The sequence below is a fragment of the Thamnophis sirtalis genome, unplaced genomic scaffold (assembly GCF_051295495.1).
Source record: "Thamnophis sirtalis isolate CommonGarterSnake01/CBP01778 unplaced genomic scaffold, rThaSir2_p1.2 scaffold_6, whole genome shotgun sequence".
NCBI classification, from domain to species: Eukaryota; Metazoa; Chordata; class Lepidosauria; order Squamata; family Natricidae; genus Thamnophis; species Thamnophis sirtalis.
The window spans coordinates 41,157,302-41,173,890 of NW_028261386.1; the positions used below are offsets into that span (position 1 = coordinate 41,157,302).

The 16,589-nt window shown below is 35.0% G+C and overlaps 1 protein-coding gene across 6 annotated transcripts in view; it reads left to right on the forward strand.

Annotated features, from left to right (window-relative positions):
- Nucleotides 1–16,589, forward strand: part of PREPL (prolyl endopeptidase like) — a 31,484-nt gene that overhangs the window by 13,665 nt on the left and 1,230 nt on the right. For 3 of the 6 annotated variants that reach the window (XM_087717702.1, XM_087717703.1, XM_087717704.1), the window contains 9 exons: nt 1,959–2,079; nt 2,947–3,163; nt 4,063–4,248; nt 5,865–6,068; nt 6,769–6,944; nt 8,892–9,108; nt 12,334–12,483; nt 13,691–13,823; nt 16,146–16,228. In XM_087717702.1, the coding sequence (XP_087573828.1) occupies nt 1,959–2,079; nt 2,947–3,163; nt 4,063–4,248; nt 5,865–6,068; nt 6,769–6,944; nt 8,892–9,108; nt 12,334–12,483; nt 13,691–13,823; nt 16,146–16,228 (1,487 nt within the window). Of the gene's footprint in view, nt 1–1,958; nt 2,080–2,946; nt 3,164–4,062; nt 4,249–5,864; nt 6,069–6,768; nt 6,945–8,891; nt 9,109–12,333; nt 12,484–13,690; nt 13,824–16,145; nt 16,229–16,589 lie in introns of those variants that run through there. The other 3 variants (XR_015696939.1, XM_087717705.1, XM_087717706.1) reach the window with 3 other exon arrangements.

Below are 16,589 nucleotides of genomic sequence, written 5' to 3' on the forward strand. Positions count from 1 at the left end.
TGGGCATCTAGGTGAAAGTATCTTAGACACATGGGCAAATAATCGTGTGGAAGTGCTGAATCAAGCCTTTCAGAGGAAGTTATTGCCTAAACTCTTCTTGGAGTAGCATTTCTCTTATACTCTTGCCAAGTGATTTGCATAACTCTCGCATAAATCTCTTGTGCTAGGCTAATGCAGCCTTAAACCTGGTTCTTTGCTTACGTGTAAGTCTGTTACAATATGTTAAATCCACTTGGTTACGGTTTCATAATTTTTAGATTTGCCGAATATTCTGAGGTTGGGTGGAGAATATAAATTAGGGTAAATGGGAAAACAAGTACAGTGTTCCAATGCAAGTTCCCCACACTTTGTATGTTTATCTTGATTTCAGAATAGATAAGAACAGGAGCTTGTGTCACAAAGCTCGTTTCATTCTTCTCATGAAACTCTCAGATATTTCTAAATCTGGATATGTATAATTCTATATCAAGCAGCCCCCTACTTCACTAGTTTTAATGAATCTTTCCATATAACAAAACCTACACTTTGGTTTTATGTCGAAATTAAGAGCAGTTGAAATTTCCTTCTTCCACAAATGGAAACAAATTAAACTTGCTTAAAATGTCATTTTTCAAAAGACGCTGGCGTTTCAATTTGCTAAGATGTTAAGTATTCCTGTAAAAACTACCAAAAGATCAGTATAGGAGGGTGTAAGTATAATAAAACATAACTTTTATCTATATTCACACAAATGAACTTTGGGATTTTTTTTATTTTTTATTTTGCTCATATGTATACTGCCGGCATGACTAAACGCCGAAAGTGCACAGAATACTGTTACCTTCCCATCAAAGATGGTTCCTATATTTCTACTTGCATTTTTACATGCTTTTGAACTGCTAGGTTGGCAGAAGCTAGGACAAGTAACAGGAGCTCACTCTGTTAAGTGGCACTAGGGATTCGAACTGCCAACCTTTCTGATCAACAAGCTCAGTGTCTTAGCCACTGAGCCACCGCATCCCTGTGAGCCATCATGTCCCTGCGTTTAGTCATGCTGGCCACATGGCCACGGCATTTAGTACACGGGCTACATGACCACAGAAACGTCTTTCGACAGCACTGGCTCTTCAGCTTTGAAACTGAGATGAGCACCGCCCTCTAGAGTCAGGAATGACCAGCACATATGTGCGAAGGGAACCTTTACCTTTATTCTGCCTATCCGGAATTGAAGGATATATATATACTCTCCAATTTTGTGCCATTAATAACAACACTGTGAATTGGGTTGGATAGAAATGTAGCAACTGGCCTAATGTCATCTACTGAATTTTCATGGCTGAGTGGAAATTTAAACCCTGTTCTTCCTAATTCTAACCCAACATTCACACTGTCCTATTATATTTGGATTTCAGTCCACTTTATTAAATATTTAAAATGTCCTAAACTGAAACATATGTACATATTGGGAAGGGCATTTTAAAGAGAAATCATATACAAAAACTATAAGCAGTAACAATTACTACAAAGCTTAAATGGGGGGGGGGAAGCAGTTTGTGACAGTTACAAGAGATGCCACAGATGTTAATAGGCCATCATAATAGTGGAATTCATACAACTCAAAAGCTGCAATGGATGTGCTAGATATTGGTATCTTTTATTTTCAGTCATAAAATACTGTTCTTTGGGGACTTGTAGAAATATAAAGACTGACAGTTGCAGTCCAGAAAGAAACGCATCCTACACAGTGGTACTTACTGCACAGTGATTTTGCAGGAAAGGAAGTTTTGGGAGGAAAAACCCTGAATTAGTCTCTTATTGTTTTTCATTTTAAACTTAATCTTAATCAGTAGTTAACTCTAGAATTGTGCATGCATGCAATTTTTCATATGTTCATTCCCAATTTATTGTTTTATATTGGATTTATTCAATACAATTCCTCATGATACCTTAGAAAAAATTAAACTTTCTTTTTTGTCTAGAATGGGCTACACATGAGCTTCTGTTCTATACCATCCAAAAGAATCTTCAGTGTCATACTGTATACTTGTCTGATTTTAATAAAAAGCATTCTGAATTGGTGTATACAGAAAGTGACGCAAGGTAAGTCAGATATAGTTAGCTGCTCTCTCTCATCTCATTTTTCCTTGCTAAGTACAACAAAAAGCTATAGCTTACATTTATCAGGATAAAAACAAGAACTAAAGGGAAGAAAGGCATTTTAAATATTCTTTCAGATCCAATCTTCCCTCAGATTAAATCATTTCAGCACAACCTCCATAACTGTTAAGATTAGGAATGCCAGCAGTTCTACATCTTTTGACCTGTCACAGAATTCTTTAAGCCTCCCTTCTCCACAATTTGCTTTCATCCTTGTTGAAAACTCCTAAACAATTGTGCATCCTGCCTCATGTATGGAACCAAATCTTGGTTCTTACTAAATTCTGAGCTGCTCCAAAACAAGTGACTTACTGATAAAGGAGAATACTTGAGATTTAGAGTTAAACGAAGAATCCTTGGTGCTCTCTGAGCTTGGGTGTTTTCTTGAAGATGTTTCATTATCCAAACCAGGTAACATTATCAGCACCAGAGGTGATGTTCTGCCGGTTTCCCCCTATTTGGGTGAATTGGTATTGGTGCCAGTGGGTGGCTCCACCCACCAACCCAGACATCATCACCGACGCTCTGTGCTTGCGTAGAAGTGCCGCAAGCAAGTGCGCACCAAACCGGTAGCGAAGATCATAGGATTTCATGCCTAATCAGCACTTAGTTGAAGTCACTTATGTTGCCCTTAGTTGAAGGGCATCATCTCAAAGCAGGCTGAAGTTTATTATATTATTATATTATTTTAAGCAAGAAGATCTTATGTTGTATTTTAATTGAATGTGAGCCATGCAATAAGCTATCCAAAGAATTATTACATCATGACATCTTATTTTATTTTATTGTCTCTGTGTTCTTTGTTTGAAGGTACTTTGTAGATCTCTACCGCACAAAGGATAAACATTTTATTACTATAAATAGTAATAGCAAGACCACTTCTGAAGTATGGTTGGTAGACTGTCATCACCCTTTTAAATCTCCTGTTCTTGTCCAGAAACGAACCAAAAATATCATTTATCATGTTGAACATCGAAATAATGAGCTATATATTCCTACTACATATGGTAACCCTGTGGGGTACAAGGTATGGGAACTAGAAATCTTGGTTCAGTCAAACAACCACATTATATATTCTAATAATTTATTATCAGCTCAAATCAATTCATTGCTGTTCCACTACAGGATGGATGGAATAATAGATTCAGGTTAGTTATCAAAGACTGGCCCAGAGACGCCCATCTAGCTTCCACGTTTAAGGGAAACTATGTATAACCATTCCTAGTCCATTATCCAATAATTTAATCACTACACCATACTGGCTTGCTTATTTTAATTTGCAAGAAAAAACAACCTATAGTTGGTTTCATAGTCAAATCTTGGATCTAATGTTTGTGTTTCCTATATATGCTTTTAAAATATGCCCAATTATCACATTGATTTGTAAGATCATTTTATTTAAATTCTTCATGCAAAAACACAAACTTTGAGATATATGTGGCTAGGATAAATCTATCAAAGTAATCATTACATTTGTTTTTACTGTACAGCTTGTCTCTAAAACAAAAATTCTATCATTTTTCCCCATAATGCTTACATCCGTATGACCTCGATTTCATCTTTTTATTATCTTTCCTGCTGAGATGTGTAGAAGCTTTGGAAAAAACTGTGGGAAAGAATTACAGCATTGCTCAGCTGGATTTTTTTTATTTCTAACTGATACTTAAGCCAATGGTGAAAAATATGTGTTACTGTGATAGTTATTTCATTCCTCAAAATTTAGCAAGCATAGACTTGCACCTATTAAGAAGATATACAAAAGAGAGCATGTTCATTTTCCTCTGAAAAATATGAAAATGAGTATTTCCATTTCTTTATTTTCAGATGAGAAAAATCTAAGCTAGTTCTCTCTCCAGAATATCTTAAGCTATGCTGGAAAATTTTATTTTTTTCATATATGTATGCAGACTATTCTTTGTTTTATAGCTGATGAAAGCTCCAGTTGGTTCATGTGGTTTGGAGAATTGGCAGCCCATTTACACAGTAAAAGAAAACACCAAATTAATCGACTTAGATATGTATAGAGATCATTGTGTGATCTTTCTAAAACTTGGTGGTGAGATCTATTTGGATATTATTTCTCTGGTATCAAATACAGTTGAAAATGTTAAGGTAAATATTTAAATTACTACATGTAAATAATTTTCAGAATGAATTCTTTTAGTAAATTTAGAGTAAGGTAAATTGTATTTATTCAAAGATTTTCAAAGAATAATAATTTTTTTTAAAGTATCCTTTACACACACTGCTAATTAGAGGCCACTGGTTCATAGAGTAAGGCAGTTATCCCACATTGCATTTCTAAATATTAAGTATCTAACTTCTGAAATTAGAACTGTCAACCTTCAACACAGGAGACTTTGGGAAATAACCTGTTGATATATTATAGTGATGGCTAATCTTTTTGGTGCCAAGTGTCAAAAGCGGCACATGCGCGCACACATCCATAATGCAATGTGTTCCCTTGCACATGTATATGTGACCCAAAAACAAAATAAATAATAGTATATTATCATACATTAAACATAAGATGAAACCTTGGTGGACTTAGATTTATAAAACTTTTACATAATAAATTGTAGAAGTTTTGCACAGGATTATAAACAAATCATGATTAAAAACATTTTAATTAACAAAGCATTTTGGTAATACCTGGATCAGTTAAAATCCATTATATTTCTTTGTCTAGAGCATCATCTTACTTAGTCAGGTTTTCTATAACTTTAAAAATGAAAGGGCTCTTTTGAAAACATAGGTTAACTCCTGCCTTACTATTCAGTTATCTGCAAATATTTTAAATTTCACTTAGCATGATTGAAATAAGATGGTAAGCTTATACACTCTCTACTTTGCTAATTGTAGCAGTCGAGTTAAATATAGTGCCCATTTTATAAGGTTTTTTTTAGTCTTTTTAGATTGATCCTCTTCAGGTTTTAATCAATTACACAGAGTGCAGTTTTTCTGTGTAAAGCTTTTTGACTCTGACTGCCTCAATTTCCAAAAGCCTTTATCAACCCAGTAACCAGAACTTCTTAAAAGAAAGTAAGCAGTGGGTAAGAGACCCTGCTGCTCTCAGAGAATGAATCTTGATTCCTTTCATTTCTAGAAGTGTTAAGTCTTAAAACATAATAGCCCTGAGTTTCCGAATGTAGCTGTGCCAAAAAAATAATTTTGTTCTTCACAATGGCTAACGCTGGGAACAGAGTCAGAGGCAAGGATTGTAAGTGGCTGAGCACCCCAAAGCCAGTGCAAGGCCTCAGTGCAATAACAGACACTGACTTGGCTGGGTTTCAAGTTGGATAGAATGAAAGAACAGACAGGGGCAGGAAGAAAATTTTTTAAACTTTCTGATAACATAGAAGAGTGCACGGAGAAATCTTGTAAGAGATAAATCATGCATTTTAATTGTATTTTTAGTGACCCAATATCACTTTTAGTGAGATTGCCTAATATTTCCCCCCCCCTCTGATTATTTCAAAATATTTTTATTTCCATTTGCTTTATTTATTGAATGCCATTTAAGCAGCTTTTAGGGAAAATAATTGAATTGTTGTACTCGTTATAGTGAGGTCCTGCTACCAACTTAGCTTTTTACTGGGGTATGTGAAGCACGTCTTGGCCAGTAAGAAATTCAAATTCTATTACCAGACTGGAAACTACAGCATATAGCTCATCAGAAAAACAATTATAAGACTGGGCAAATATTAATAATTTCCGTTGTTTTCTAGCTACCTGCTTGGGCCTGTTCACTAGAATTGGAACCTAATTCTGACTATACTGCCAACACTTGCTATTTTTGGCTCATGTCTCCTCTTCAGTCTCCAGTTCGTTTTGCATATTCATTGATGGAAAAGAGCCTTATTGAATTTACTGAGCAAGAAGTACCAATTACAGAAAATTATAAAACTGTACGTCTAGAAGCTAAGAGCAAGGTAAGCTCTTGTCTTCTTAGCCTCTTGTAAACAGGACTTGGAATGAATTTTTTTTAAAAAAATCCTTAATCAGTAGAGCTATTGCTGTTTCTCTGCTGCCCGAAGGGTTAACATTTCTTTTTCTAAGATCTACTTTTAAGAAACATGAAGGCAAAGTTGTTATGTTTTTTCCCAATAAGCCTGGCTTGAAATGAAATGGTCTTATTTTCCTTGCTGTCAGGAGAAAAATTCCCCACAAAGAAAGCAAGTGTTAAAATATAACATACAAATGTTTATTTATATGATAATAATCTCCCAGGTGAGGCACAGGTTTTCATAAAATAAGAAAAATAATGCTGCAACCTATTGTTTTATTTCAGTCATATAGCAGAGAATTCTAGCAGACATTTAAGTTTTTATGTTTTCTGCTATATTCAGTTTGAAGAGTGTAAAGCTGTTCAGATCACAATGCAGAAGGTGCAGGAGGAACGGGCTGCTTTCATGTTTTATACACTTCTCATGAGTTGTATTTAATGAGCTTTATGCTCTATATTGGTAAACAAATCCTAAAGCAATCCCAACTTTATTTTTTTTATTTTCTGAGCATTTTGTACAAAATGTCAAAGAATGCTAGGATAACTGAAAATTGAACTTTTCTTTTGATTTTATGATTTGCAAATTTCTAAATATGCTTTATTCTGAAATGTTCCCACATTTTCAGGATGAAACTTGGGTACCAATTACAGTTTTTTATAAAAACAATTCTACACAGCTGCACAAGATGCCACTTCTGGTTCATGTCTATGGAGCTTATGGAATAGATTTGAACATGACATTTAAAGCAGAGAATCTAATGTTAATCAAAGATGGATGGATATTAGCTTTTTGTCATGTTAGGTAAGTCTGTAATCTTATAAAACTTTTTTTGCTTGTTCTTAATATTTCATTGTCAATATGTTTGTGCCTGATGCTGTTACTGCATAAAGTTTTAGCTCTCTCCTCCAGCCACAACATTTCTATTCCGTTCACATATTTTCCATAAATAACTGTTTTTGCCAGTGTTGCCAATTATTTGTAATATACATTATTGCTGATAATTATTTGCTAATAATAATATGTTCTTTGTATGAATTCTAACTTCATCAGAACACAGTTTAGTTCTAAGTCTTTAATTTCTAAAAAATAATCTAACATACATTCACAGGAATAATTTATATTCAGCTAAGGACAGAAATTGTAAATGATATGTTTGCTATCCTTTAAATACAATAGTCTATCAAGTAAATTCTATTTTACTTTTTTTTTACTGAAGAAAATTATACTGTGGTTAGTACCATATAGTAAACTTTCAGCTATTTTACATTATTCTAAAAGTGAAGGAAAATAATGCCAAAGCAAATGTTATCCACATGTATTTTAAAATTTAAAAACTACATAATATTTTAACAAAACATTCTCATATTAGCATGCTTAGAATATTTCAGAATATCTAATCCTTAATTCAGTTTAAAAGACATACTAGAATGCCATAATGTAAATGTATTAAAAATAAGATTATCTATGCCCTGTTCTAAAACAGTACTTTGAAATTTAAATAGTTTATTTAAATAAAATTATGTATGTGTTTTTAAGTTATAAATGTATTCACTCCTTTAATAACTTCTATTCAAATATTAATAGTGATTTACTCTATTTTTATAACTGATTACGTATATCCCCAAAAATATATCAGCACCTTTGGATCCAGCTCAGAGAACTGATTTGTTAACATTGTAGTCACAAAGTTATGTGTAGAAAACTCAATAAGCATAAGAAAATTGCATTGGGCAAAGGGGGAAAGCTGTATAGAATACCAACTGGCACATTTATATATCTGGTTCTGTTTAATATCTAATAGTTGTTTATGTTTTTCATGCTCTCTTGGGTTTGTGCATTACTTAAACAAAGGCAACCATCCTGCCTTCCATTGAGGACTTGTATACTGCATAAACCAGGAAGAGGACTGACTAAATATCTATAAACCCCTCACACCCCAGACATAAACTATTTCAATTTCTTCCCTTGGGACTGCTATGGGACATTGCATGCTTAAACAACTAGACATAAAGATAGTTTTTACCCCATGTCATCACTCTGCTCAATACCTAACTGCCACCACAGTCTTATGCCTAAAAATATTTACTCATGTAGTAGGCCTGTATTGCTGTTGTCTCTCTCACCTTCTCATCTTTCCTACTATCTTTTCCTATTGGTATCTTATGATTTATCACTTGTTGCTTGTATCTTATGATTTATGATTGTATCTTATGATTGATGATCTATGACTTATCACTTCATTGTTTGTATGAGACAAACAGAGAGCTTATGGAACGGAGAAAAATTCCTGGTGAGTCCAATCACACTTGGTCAATAAAGAATATTCTATTCAATAAAGAATATTCTACTTGTGTACCATTTCATACTTCTTTCTGTAATGTTGTTTATCACGAAAAGAAGCAATGTGATAAGTTGGTTTGCAAGAATGTGTGTTCTCCACCAAGAGCAATATGTTGAGAATTACAAGCTCCATGGCTTTTTTGGTACTGATACCAAGGGGCATAATTTCTTATCCAAGAAGAAAACAATGCCATGTTGTCCTCCATTTGCAGAAACAGAGAATGACCGGTGCCATATTCAAGCCAACCTGATTATTATTTCCTTGTTTTAATGTTTAAACAATATAAACACTTAAAACAGGCATTTCTGATGAAATCATATATGTATTTAATATTCTTGGATAAATATTAGGATGGGAATAAAATGCCTCATGTTTTTTGCTGTTATTACTCTTATTTTAATTGCCAGGGGTGGAGGAGAATTGGGCTTGAGATGGCACAAAGATGGTTGTATGATGAAGAAACACAATGGTATCCAAGACCTCCAGGCCTGCATCATGTTATTGCATGAACTTGGATATTCTCAGCCTATGCAAACAGCCTTAAGGAGCATGAGTGCTGGAGGAGTTCTTGCAGGTGCCCTCTGCAATTTTGCACCTCATCTTATCAGAGTTGTGGTTTTACAGGTAAGATAACTAGTATTTGATTTAAGTCCACTATAGTGCTTTTTTCAGATTAATATTCAATGACTTTTTAAAAAAAATATTGCCCATCCACAATAAAGTATAAATCCTAGTGATAACAAAACAATCTCTTGACATCAGGACTATCTTTAAGAATGTCTCTTCTGCTGTTTTAAATTACAGTTAAGCCATACCAAAATGGAGAAACACTCACATGCATATGTCTAGTACTGTTTAAAATTAAAATTAATAACTTGAATATTATCTCATAGTAATTGGAAATCTATGCCGATTGTTCATTATACAAATAATATTGTATCAAAATATCCATTGTAAATTAGTGGTCTAGTCTTTTCAATATAGCTGCTATGATGATGATGATGATGATGATGATGTTGATGTTGTTGTTGTTGTTGTTGTTGTTGTTGTTAATCTTTGGTGAGATTCATAGCCTTTGGGGCTGGTTGGTAGCTGAACAGCTCGAGTCCTAACCAAGGACCTAGGAACTGTTAAGGTAACATTGGAGGATATAAGCTGTCCAAAGTAGGGTGGTTTTTTGTCAGAATGTTCAAGTCCAATGAATTTAGAATTTCCAAATAGCGAGGTAGCCTTTAGGTATTGCTCCAAGGGCTCCAATTACAATCGGGACAACACTCAATTTCTTTTTCCACAGTCGCTCAACTTCAATTTGCAAGTTCCAGTACTTTGTGATTTTTTCTTGCTGCTTATCTTCAATTCGTCACACAATCAGCCAGATGTTCAGACTGGGTTTGGCATTTTTGTTTATCAAGTTCTTTCCAAGGACCTGGTATAGGCAGATGTGGATGTTTGATAGTATTGCGGTTATCATCTATATGGATGTATTACTAAGAACAGGATGGAAGCTATTCCAAGTAAAGCCACCTTTTGCAATTGACTGATGGTGAATTTGTCACTGCGTGATGCTCCAGTTATTTTGGGATTGTACCCAAGGCACCTATTACTATTGGGACTATTTGCTTGCTTTGGTCACAGTCATTCTATTTCTATTTGCAGGTCTTTGTATTTTGTGATCTTCTCCAGTTCTTTCTCTTCTCTTCTACTGTCCCCCAGAAGTGCCACATCCACGATCCAAACTTTTTTGTCTTTCTTATCAGCAATTGTTAAGTCCAGGGTGTTATATGCCAGGTGCTTGACTGTTTAAATTCTAAAGTCCCAGAAAAAAATAGCTTCTTTATATTCTACGATTTTGTCTATTTTATGGCCCCACCAGTTCTTGCTTGCAGGCAAATGATATTTCTTGGTGCATCTTCCAATGCATCTTTATTACTACTTTGTCATGTCATTGCTTGTAGTCAATCTGTGCAATCTTCTGTTTGTTCAACTTCTTTGCATAGGTGACATTTGCTGTATGTTGATCACTTCTCAATTCTGGCTTTGTATGTATTTATTCTTAAGGCTTTCTTGCTCTTGGCCATGCCAGCTGTTTTTGTTCTTGTTGAAGTTTCTAGGCACTCCTTGAGGCATATTAACAGAATAACAGAGTTGGAAGAGATCTTGGAGGTCTTTCTAATCCAGAGGTTGGCAACCTTAGACATTCAAAGAGCCACAAAGGTCCTAATCAGAAGGCCCCTGTTCAGTTCTGGAGCCAACCGGAAATCCAGTTCCCCCACCATAGAGTCTCCTCCTAGCGTGGCATCCTTTTTCCTCTAGCTGTCCTAACCGAAAGCCCTATCAATTGTGAAGCTGACCGGTGACAGGGAGCTGCAGCACAGGGTTGAAAGAGCCATATGCGGCTTCAGAGCCACAACTAACCTCTGTTCTAGTCCAATCCCCTGCTCAAGGAGGTAATCCTATATCAATTCAGACAAACAGAAGTACTTAAAGTGATGATGTAACAACGTATCAGGCTTTGGTGATTAAGATTTGGTTGCAAACCACAGTCCCTGACATATATTTTAATTAGTCTGCCATGTTCAGCTTTGGTTATAGTATATCAGCCACAGTGTGACTCCGCTTGATAAAAATGCTGTTTACTAGAATCAAAACATCATACAATTGATTATTGTCTATCAGTGTGAAGTTATACATTATATATGTGCATGTGAACACATAGAGTATATAAAACTCTACAAAGTTTAGGTTTTGCCTTCTAGTAGTATCCTATGCATGTTTGGCTCAGTAGGTAACAAGATGGATTGCATTAGCTTTCTTCTGAAGCTAATACTTTCTATATAATCTATTACAATTGCCTATTTCTTTCATGGTTACATCCAGAAAAAGGACCAGCTTGACATTTGACATTGACAGGTTTGACATTCTCCACCTCCTACTGAGGCTCTTGCCATTATGAAGTGGTGGCCTGCTAAACCATCTGCCCCTGCTGTTTTCCTCCTCTTGTTTCTTTCTATTAAGCCCTGAGCAATTTGGCAATGATAAGGAGCAAACTGGGCATGGAAGTAACAGGAAGACAAATCATTAGCAGAAACAGTGAAGGAAGTTGTCCAAGTGCCCTCAACTCTAGAATTGGCAATATTGTGATTAACCAGATTTTCAAGTAGAAAATTGCTCCTTCAAATTTGTGGAAATAAAGAATTAGAGTGGCAGTTACAATAGTAAGAGATCAAGCTGATAGAAGAAGTGAAGCAATGCTGGTCTAGGATTGGAGAATCATCTGTAGTTGAATCAGTTATTGGGTCAGGACAATTGAACATTATAGTAAGTGTATATACAAAATAATTGTATATATCTGCACTAACCAAATATGGTTTATTTGATTTCGCTTCTCAGGTAATATGTACATACTATGTTCTGAAACTATAACTAGAATGGATGTTGTGTTAATTTTAATATTGTATTTCTTATTTTTAAAAAAAATTTAAATGCCTTTATCTTGCCTGTGAGCCGCCCAGAGTCCCAATGGGAGTGGGCGGCATACAAATTTCATTAAACTAAATTTCATTAAATTTCATTAAACTAAACTTATAGCTTAGCATATTATGCAGATGTTTTATTCACGGTTAAAAACACTTTGGCTTAACATGATACATTACTCTAGTCTTCATGTATGATTAAAGAAGTTGCCTTTTTTCTTGTATCTTTAACCACTAATATTCCAAAGTTTTACTTTTAACTTCCCACAAATTAAATATACTTTTTAAAAAAAAAACAGGCTTGTCTGTGGTATCTGCTTCACTCATGTAAAACTTACTGTTTATAAGAAAAAAAATGTTTTTATTTTCTTTATAGGCACCTTTTCTGGATATTTTAAATACAATGCTGGACCCTTATCTTCCCTTGACTATTGAGGAACAAGAAGAATGGGGAGATCCTGTGGGAGATGAGTCCAACAAAGAATATATTAAAAGTTATTGTCCATACCAAAATATTAAGCCACAGGTACTATTGAATTTTGTGCTGATTAAACATTATTGTACTATGTATAACTAAAACATTAAATTTAGAAAATTGTTCAGACAATTTAATGAAATCCACTCAAAATGAAGAGAAACTAAAACTAAGCATAATAAAAAGCATATAACTTATACTTCTAAAAAGCAGATTTCAATAAGCAATAGTAAGTAGGAATCCATGGCAGGAATAACTAATGGGAAAAGGAACTCAGCAGGGGTGGGAGTTCTTAAAAGGAGAAGATACCAAAGGCACAGTTACAAACAGTTTCAGTGGCAGGGAGGGGGAAATGGAGGAGAGAAGAAGCCAATGTAGGCAATTAAAAATATCAGTTATGCATCTTCTACTATTCAGTATTTTGATTGATTATTTATATGAAGAGGAAAGGTAGTCAAGTTTGCCAATGATACAGAATTAGGCAGAATGCCTAATACCCTAGAAAACAGAAACAAAATTCAAAATGATCTGGAGAGAGCTGAGAGAAATGTAGAATTTAATTAATAAATAAAAATGACAGAATGAAATTTCACAGAGACAAAGTCTATCGCTCATAAAAAAAGGAATGACATGCACAGGTGCAAGATAGCTTGGTTTGGTAATGCTGTCTGGATCACTGTTGCCAAAGTGCAATGGGCTACATTGCTGCGGTCAGACTACAATCTAATCAATAGGATTGCAATGACAATGCAGGCAAAACTGATGGAAGGGGATTTAAGGGGGATATATAACTCTCACATAAACAGGTAACTTTCCCATATCTATTGTGAATAGGTATGGCTGCACCATAAGCTTAACATTGTCTTGCTTTACCCTGACTTGCTTGGTTATCTATTTCCAAATGAGGAAAGAGTAGCTTCAGTATCAGCTAGGACAGAGTTAAAACCATAGCCAACGTTTTATTTGAATTGCTTTCTAGTCTCAGATAAAGAGTTTATGGAGGACTTTCAACACAAGACAAATACAACTGTTTATCAAGTCAGAGATTTGATCTTCTCAAAATTGTCATCTATGGCTACAGTCTGGATAGATTTTTCATCCATATAATTAACTCTGTTTAATGCTTTTTTTTCTGCTGACATGATAAAGCAACTTCCATCAAGTTAAAAATTAATGCCTGCACAGATTGGTATCAATAATTCCATCCTGCTAACTCAGACATTTCCTTTCCTGCTGTCACTTTTTCTTTTCTTTTTAGAATTACCCTTCTCTTTTTATCACAGTTTCTGAGAAGGATCAACGAATTCCCATGGCAGGATTGTTAAGATACATCAATAAACTTAGAAAAGCTGTACAAGATCATGCCAAAAGCAACAATTCAGATGATAAAGGTAGCGCTTAGAATTTCTAGATCACATTTGGGGTATGGCTAATGAAACAACTGCAAACGTTTCTCCAATCCACCAGAAAGAAGCATATGAAAGTAGTCATGATAAGTATGTTTTCCATAAAACTAAAAGTTCAATTTAGGAGCAAGAACAAAACTACGGCATTTACAGCATTGCTCTCTTCTTTCAAAAATCAGAGAAAAGGAAAAATGCTTTGGCCTCCTAGCAGATAAGTTGGGTTGAGAAACCAGATTTAGCAAACCTTTCACGGAATGGCGCAAGGAAGGACTACCTATATTCATGCTCTTTTTTTCTTCTTCAGTAAACTAAGATTTATCAAATTAGGATCATGATGCTGAATTAGACCAATTAATTTTTTGTGTAAGTGGCCCTTGTTTTTAGATTGGACTATATTTCATCATTTTGGAACAGGAATTGTATATATACATATGTATCCTGATATGATGACATATATTGATTATATTGGAAAAGATAGTATGTGTTACATGCAGTAAGTTAACATTTACATAAAATATAGTTGTTGTAACATCCAGAAATTAATCTGCATACAGAGAGGAAATTATTAACTTAGAAATAGATAAATTAATCAAATTATTAATTTTAAATATTTGTCTTAATATTTGAACAAATTTTCAATATTAAAGCAAATATCCCATTTCATCATTCATGTAGTTGCCAGAAATACTTAGCATTCCATTGTTATTCCTGACTGATGTGCAATTTTAATTCACCTTTTGAAAAATAGATATAAATAAATAGATAGATATAAAACAATTTCCTCTATTAATCCTTCAACTAATATCTAACTTCAAATGATTCATCAAGAATATTCTGTATTCTGTATGAGCATCTGTTCAAAAAGAGGAGAGAATTTGTAGCCAGCATATAGTAACTACCATGTTTCTTCAAAAACACGACCCACCCCAATAATAAGCCCAACCCTAATTTTGGGGAGGTGGGACTAGTTTTACCCACCCTGAAAATAAGCTGGGATGGGCGTCGCCAACACAAGTAGCGTTGTGGGCACTGGGGAGGCGGGGGGGGGCAACTGTCTGCCTGCAACTGCTGCCCACTAGCCCCTTGGGCCAGCATAAATAGTACTTTTGCCCTTCTCTTTCTGGGTACAGCGCTTCTGCTTAATAGGTCGCTTCCCCAAAGCCAGCAGCTCTGCGGTCAGCTACTTAGCTTTTTTCCTCTTTTTGGGAGGCTTGCAGGAGGTATTTGGCAAACGGGAGGAAAATAGGGAGGTGGATTTTCTTTCCTGTCATCCATTCCTCAAGCTCAGCACAGACTGAGGGAAGGATGACAGGCAGGAAAATCCCCCTCCCCATTTTCCTCCTGTTCTCCAAAAGCCTTCATTCCAAACACTGACGGTTCAGAATGGAGGTGCAGCCACAACACATCCAGCTCACCGAATCTGGCCTGTTGTACCTCAAAAAAAGACCACCTCAAAAATTAGCCCAAACACGATATTAGTATAATCAAACTGTGCTCATGGTTGTCAATTGTAAAGGATATGTTTCCACATGTGAAGCGCTTGATAATTATTGTAAAAGTAATATTAAAAAAATAACATAACTGGAACATATTTTTATTCAGAAGTAACCACCAATCACATTCTTTCCAAGGCGAGCACACACAGCACAATAATTTCAATTATACAAAGTTTGTGAGATATTAAAATAGGGGTACAGGTATAAAAAGTATTTTCCGCCTGAATTTTGTTCATGTGATGTGGGAACATTGCAGCAGCCTCAACTTCAGTTAGTGGTCACAAGTCCTTTGTTCAGTGCCGTCATAATTTTGAACGGTTACTATATAAACGTTCAAAGGACGACCTGTATTAGTTATTGAGAAACCTATCCACTGAATCACATTTTTGGTCCCCAAAAATACCTGAAATGCTCTTCTGTTGTGAAAATGAATAGGTAGAGGGCACTAGTAATTTATTTCCTGCATACCACCAGCCAGCAAATGTTCAAACAGCTATAGAAAAATACCCAGAGATACTTTTCAAAAGGTAATCAGACTTTCTTGTTTTTTTTCTTTGAAAACGTTTTGCTTCTAATCCTAAAAGCTCTTCAGTTCTAAAGAAGAATGAGAAGCAAAATATTTTTAAAGAAAAAAAACAAGAACGTTTGGTTGCCTTTTGGCAACCATGATCTGGATGATTGAGAATCTCCCTAGACATATAGCAAAATACTTTTCTGTCTGTGTTTTTAATGTGCATGGTTATTTATGTTTCAGAATAGCATATTTCCTGCCCTATTAATGTAGATTGCATTTGATATATTTTGGTTTCAGGAGCTCAAATGCCTAATATTATCTTAGATGTTCAGCCAGGAGGCAGCCATTGTTCTCCAACGTATGAGGATTCCTTAAAACAGGTAGAGATATCCTTTACAATGGATAGAGTCACAAATTAATACTACAACCTGTGAATACAATTGTTGGTCCTCTGAAATATCTTTTCCATTTCTGTATATACAAGCCTACCAAATCATAATCCCCCCCCTTCCCACTTAGGATCTGTAGCTCTTTTTTTTTATAAACAGGAATTTGTTGTAGTCATTGAGATTCTAGGTTTCGCCAATATAAAAATTTAACTTATCATAACCCATTAAGTGAATACTTTTGAAATAAACATTATTTTGGAAAGTGTTATTCCGAATCCAGGATCGTAGATGTCAAATTATCACCTGTAGCAGTAATCGTTACCAGGAAAAAGGGAGGGGCAGCTGAGATGGA